Raw genomic sequence first — 5,877 nt, 5'->3', positions numbered from 1 at the left:
CCTTCGTTAGTTTTTTTTTTTTTTTTTTCCATTTTACTTTTATATCTGCTCCACCTTTTCACTTGGTCAGACATATTTATAAACCTTTACATGCATTCCATATTAAAATATTCCATCATTGATATTTCATCAAGCATGAACAAGTTGATTGTTCTGACTGTTTTGTTTTTGATTTGGCTCTTTGTTGTTTATTTGTTTTCATCTCATAACTCATTAAAACACTCCCCCTGAAACATTTTCCATTTGATGTCTTTACACAGTAAGCCCACACCTCAACTATGAGGATGAGATTTGTGTGGAATTCGTCAAAGAGTATTTGATGAATTGTAAGAGCATATCTTCATTTACTGTACTAAACTAGAGATTTGATAATAGCTCATATCCAAACTATATCTTGTGTATTTAAATATCAAGGTCCCATGATAGTTTGCATTTTCTGCTCACTTGAGAAAAACGAAGTTTTATATCCAAAATGAGTGAAAATTAAAAGAATGAAAAATATAAAAAGAAAAAAAAATTCATAATTCATAATTATTATTATTATTATTCATAATAATAATATTTTTGTATCATCACTCCAGCCAGTACCTGCTCTCTCACCCTCCCCTACTGGCCTGGGAGGAGCGTCCACGTGCCTGGGAGGTCACGCACCCTTTCGGCAGCCAGCATGAGATCGACAGACTGGGCAGAATTTCGCTTCGGGCTCAACGCTTGCGTAGTCAGAGCCCAAAGACATCTTTGTCCGGCATGAGAGAGTATTATTGACCATTAACAGGACAAAAAGTCCTTAATTATACTGGATGCTTGTGATCATGCAACTGAGGACTCGGCCTGAATGGAATGGAATGGATACGTCAAGACTCTCACAGCCTCAGTCATACTGTACACTAGTGATTATTCTTCATGTACTTCATTAAAGGAATAGGTCACCCAAAAATGAGAATTGTCATCATTTACTCACCCTCATGTTGTTCCAAACTTATACAACTTTCTTGTTGTAGAACACAAAAGAAGATATTTTGAACTGTTTTTTTCTCCATAAAATGAGTAAATGAGGTCCAAAACAATTGGATTGTAGGTCCAAAATTCAATGGATCCCATAGACTTTATTTTGAAGAATGACTTTTTAGACATTCTTCAAAATATTTTCTTTTGTGTTTTACTGAAGAAAGTCATACAGGTTTGGAATGATGTGAAAGTGAGTAAAATGTCATTTTTGGGTGAACTATCCCTTTAACTAGATGTGCGAGAGGACATTGTTAAAGGGTTAGTTCACCCAAAAATAAAAATTCTGTCATTAATTACTCACCCTCATGTCGTTTCAAACTCGTAAGACCTTCGTTCATCTTCGGAAAACAAATTAAGATATTTTTGATGGAATCTGAGAGCTGTCTGACCCTGCATAGACAGCAATACAACTGAAATGTTCCCAAGTCCAGAAACATAGCAAGGAGATCTGTAAAATAATCCCTGTGACATCAGGGGTTCAACCGTAATTTTACAAAGCTACGAGAATAATTTTTGTATGCAAAAAAAAAAACGACTTTATTCATCCGCGTTACCCTGTAGCCGCCATTTTGGAGAATATCAGCAAAAATCACAACAACGTAGGAAACAGATCCGTGTGACACAGCTGACACAGAACAGCATACGTTGTTTACGTCCAGCTGATAATCTCCAAAATGGCACCAGGGTGACGCGGAGGAGACGAATTATTGAAGTCTTTTATTTTTTTTCTTTTGCGCACAAAAATTATTCTCGTAGCTTTGTAAAATTACGGTTGAACCCCTGATGTCACGTGGATTATTTTACAGATCTCCTTGCTATGTTTCTGGACTTGGGAACATTTCAGTTGCGCTGCTGTCTATGCAGGGTCAGACAGCTCTCAGATTCCATCAAAAATATCTTAATTTGTGTTCCGAAGATGAACGAAGGTCTTACGGGTTTGAAACGCCATGAGGGTGAGTAATTAATGACATAACTTTCATTTTTGGGTGAACTATCCCTTTAACATTATTACTTTCCCATGAACACATCTGAAAAACAGGGTGGTTGTGGGTTTGTGTAGGTATGCTACTGTTTATTGAGAAATCACATATTTTATTGATGGAATCCATATACAGCAGTGGTTCTCAACCAGGAGGCTGGGGCTAAGGGGCTTCAGCAAACTTGCAAGGGGGCCTCAAGAGGACTTGAAAAGATTTAAAATGAAGATATTGTTTTTTTTTTGACCCCCTCAACATCTTTGTAATTAAAAAAACAGGATTCCTACAGTCTTGGAAAACATGAATTTATGAGGGTGTAGTAAAAGTGTGATTTCTAGACCTGGAATACTAAATGGATGGAAATTAGTAAATGCTTAAAATGCTATAAAATATTTATTTTATCAGGTAGAAATTGAGTAAAACTATTAAGAAAAACTGGATATAAAGTCTTAGTTTTAGTAATAAGTCCAAGGGCCTTTGAAAATTGCTATGGACAATGGGTGGCCTTGGAGTCAAGAAGGTTAAGAACTGCTGATATTTATGACTAAGGAGGACCAAATCTTCCAAGTATGCCCTTGGACACAATGGACAGCCAGTGTTTTGCTATGACAACAGTCGGAAGGAGAATGGACTATATTCCATGGACTACATAGAAGCTGTGGAGAAAAACAAGTACATGTAATTGCATTTTTGTTGAAGCTTCAAGGTTTGTAAGGCTCTAATGTATGCATACTCTAAATGATTCCAGGAATGAAAGCACACAGGTGCAATTTACATAAATGAAGAGCTGTTTATGTAGAGCTGTTTGTAGACATGACAAGTACATATTAAGCACTCATCGCACATCTGGCATTTTAGTGTTTTGCTGTTTATGGTGCTGTTTTTGTGATTGTTATTTAGTTTAGGAGGGAGCAACTTTGACACTTCAATAACATCTGTTAATTGTTTAGTATGTTAGAGACATACTGTATGTTGAAGCATAGAAAAAAGTTCTCATTAAGGTTGCTTTGAGGTTTTGGCTACAAATGGGAATGTTTTTTTTTTCTTTATGCTTATTGTATCTCTGTTTTACTTCATCCCCAGTCGCAATTGCCCAAATAATATATACAGTATAAAAATCATTAAAAAAAAAAAAAATCTAAACTTTTTCTTGGATTATGACATAAATAGTGTTTTGTTTGTCCTTGAAAATATTTGAGATATTTTAATACCTCATTTTAGTGATCATGCATAGACTTATGGAATTATTATTATTTAGTTTTTTTTTATTGTTTTTGTAGCGCCTTTGTAGAGTCCAGAGTCATTTTACAAGGCATGATACACAAATAGGAAAAAGTAGTTTTATATTTCGTTTGTTTGTGTAAACAAGCCAGAGAATATTTTATTAAAGCAATAAATCTGATTATTTTAATGGTTTTCAGGATGACCCTGTGGGTCAGAAGTTCTGATGTTCTGTGTTGTGCTCATACATGTTAATATTGTCCATTTAATGTGTAGAAATCACCTTGTATGTATGAATAAAATGCTTTGTCCAGTGTAAAATAAAAAAAGAACTACAGCTACCATAATATATAATCTTTACATTGATTTAACAAGGATTACTGAGTATATCTCAATAGTCAAGATGTTTTGGCACAAATGCTCATCACATAATATTTTCATGGCTATGAGATTAAATCATATTTATGTCATTCCTCTAAGAGAGAGGCTTCTGTTCTCTGAAAAAACTCTGCACTCCCAGTTCATTTATGCAAATTTATGTGCTTTTACAATTGAATGAAAATTTCTACTCCAATTAAAATCCTCCTGATTGACGCTTAATTGAACAGTTAGACTGAAGCTATCATGCATAATGAACTGAACAAATATTTGCACAAGCCAATCTTCCCTGAGCACGACAGAAAGCCACAAGAGTACAGTTGAAGATAACAGTGTTATACACAATGTTCCAGTTTTTTATGCAGTAGTTACTTCATTGTTTGTGTTCCATCTTTTGTGGAAGAAGTGCACAAAAGGCCACTCTTGCTGAACGCAAACAATTTAAGACACCGTAGAATTTCCAAATGCAGCAGTTGAGCGTTTAAAGAGACAACTGTACAGGAGATAACACAATCTGATTGCATTATCCAAAGCTTGTTTACGGGCAAAGTTCCAGGAATCCAGCTGATATGATCGAAACACAATAATGCTTTCATTTCTGGGCCTTTTTTCTTTGTTGTTCGGGGACTTCTCCAAGAATACATTGGTTTCATCAGAGATGAGGTTTTGTAAACACCCTGTGTTTCTGTGCTTTTATGTTCTGGGTGTATCAGTGAGCATGCGTTTTCTTTTCAAGTCTGAAAGTATGTGGTTCAAAAGCGCAGTGTAAATATTTAGTGTATATTGTCTTTCGTAAATGACTTTGGCCCTGAGTCAGTTAAATGTATAGAGATGGAGGTGGGGGGTTAGAAAAATGGGTTACATGGCCAGCTGAACATGCATTCACACTATGATACTTTCAACACACTATCACGGCAATTCAGAACTGATTTATATGGAAGCCCATTGCCACCACTGAATAAAAAAATGAAGTAACTGCAACTTTTTATCTCACAATTCTCACTTTGTTTTTTAAGACACAATTCTGCAAGGTGTAAACTCAGAATTCTGACTTATTCTTGCAATTCCCAGTTTACGCCACACATTTTTGAGTTTATAACTTGCAATTCTGACTTTTTTCCTCAGAATTCCGAGTTTACATCCCCGAATTCCAACTCTTTTGTTTCACCATGGAATAAAAAAAAAAGTAATTGTGAATTTTTCCTCACAATTCTGACTTTTTCCTTACAGCTGTGAGTGTATATCTCACAATCTGACTTTTCTTTTCAGAATTGCAATTCTGACTTTATATCAGTTCTTACATTTTTTTTTTTTCTGAATTGTGCAAGAAAAGTAATAACTGTGAGATATAAACTTGGAATTGTGAGGTAAAATGTCAGAATTGCAAGATAAGTTGCCTTTTTTTCTTGAGGTGGAAACAAGCTTCCATAATTGTAATGTTTTGGCCAATAACTGGCTATTTCATATGAATTTATATGCAACCTTATATACGCTCTGTTGGTGGTTAGGTTTAGGCGTTCTTACATTTTTTTCTAAAATCATACATGTCCGTTTTAATCGCATTGTAAGAAATAAAATGAAATCGCTACCTCATAAAATAGTCAGGCTTTTTCATGAGATTGAGTTGGATAGCCTACTTTTGTTTAATCAAATAGAGTTTATTGCGCAGATTCACAATAACATCTCAAAATTGCTTTCTTAAAACTGTTAAGTGTTTAATTTCCACCTCTTCACAATAGACTAACACTATTTTCCATTGTCTCTTGTGAGTGAAGCAAATTCACTGCTTTCCAAAATTATGCCAATCACATTCCAGTACTGAAGACTGATGGGTAATTAAGCCTAGGCACAGTAGAATGGATCCGCAAGGTCAAACTGCCACAATCTCACAGAGTCGACTTCCACTGAATCAAACGTGCACCACAGAAAGCAAAGAGGATCATTTACGAGGAAATGAAACTAGTCTTAATCCCTCTGAATTCTGCTGTTTACATATTTAAGTATAACGAACCACTAGAGATTCCACACTCCTTCAGCACTATTTCCTTTGACTTTTAAAACAAGTGTAAGCAGGCTGGACTGACAGAAAGACTGCTGGTTATATAAGGGGTGGGGGAGAGATGCTGGATTATCGTTCCCCTGTTTCTGCTCGGAGACATGAGAGAGTTAGGGGTGATTATACCCACACAGTCTACTGAATAATACCCAGATTAGACACACTAACCATGGCGTCATCTCCACGCAAAACATCTGCCTTTGCCTCCACCCACACACACACACACACACACACACA

General features: G+C 35.7%; 1 protein-coding gene across 1 annotated transcript in view; it reads left to right on the top strand.

Annotated features, from left to right (window-relative positions):
* The window catches only part of LOC107701125 (protocadherin Fat 3-like), a 67,087-nt gene extending 66,160 nt beyond the window's left edge, over positions 1-927 (top strand). The window contains exon 31 of the mRNA XM_016503064.1: positions 645-927. Coding sequence (XP_016358550.1) covers positions 645-765 — 121 coding nt within the window. The 3' untranslated portion in view covers positions 766-927. The remainder of the gene's footprint in view (positions 1-644) is intronic.
* Positions 928-5,877: the final 4,950 nt, after the last annotated feature.

Source organism: Sinocyclocheilus anshuiensis, unplaced genomic scaffold, assembly GCF_001515605.1.
Source record: "Sinocyclocheilus anshuiensis isolate Anshui unplaced genomic scaffold, SAMN03320099.WGS_v1.1 scaffold907, whole genome shotgun sequence".
Classification (NCBI taxonomy): domain Eukaryota; kingdom Metazoa; phylum Chordata; class Actinopteri; order Cypriniformes; family Cyprinidae; genus Sinocyclocheilus; species Sinocyclocheilus anshuiensis.
Note: the sequence above shows the minus strand (reverse complement) of the source record. Positions and strands in the feature narration are given on the sequence as shown.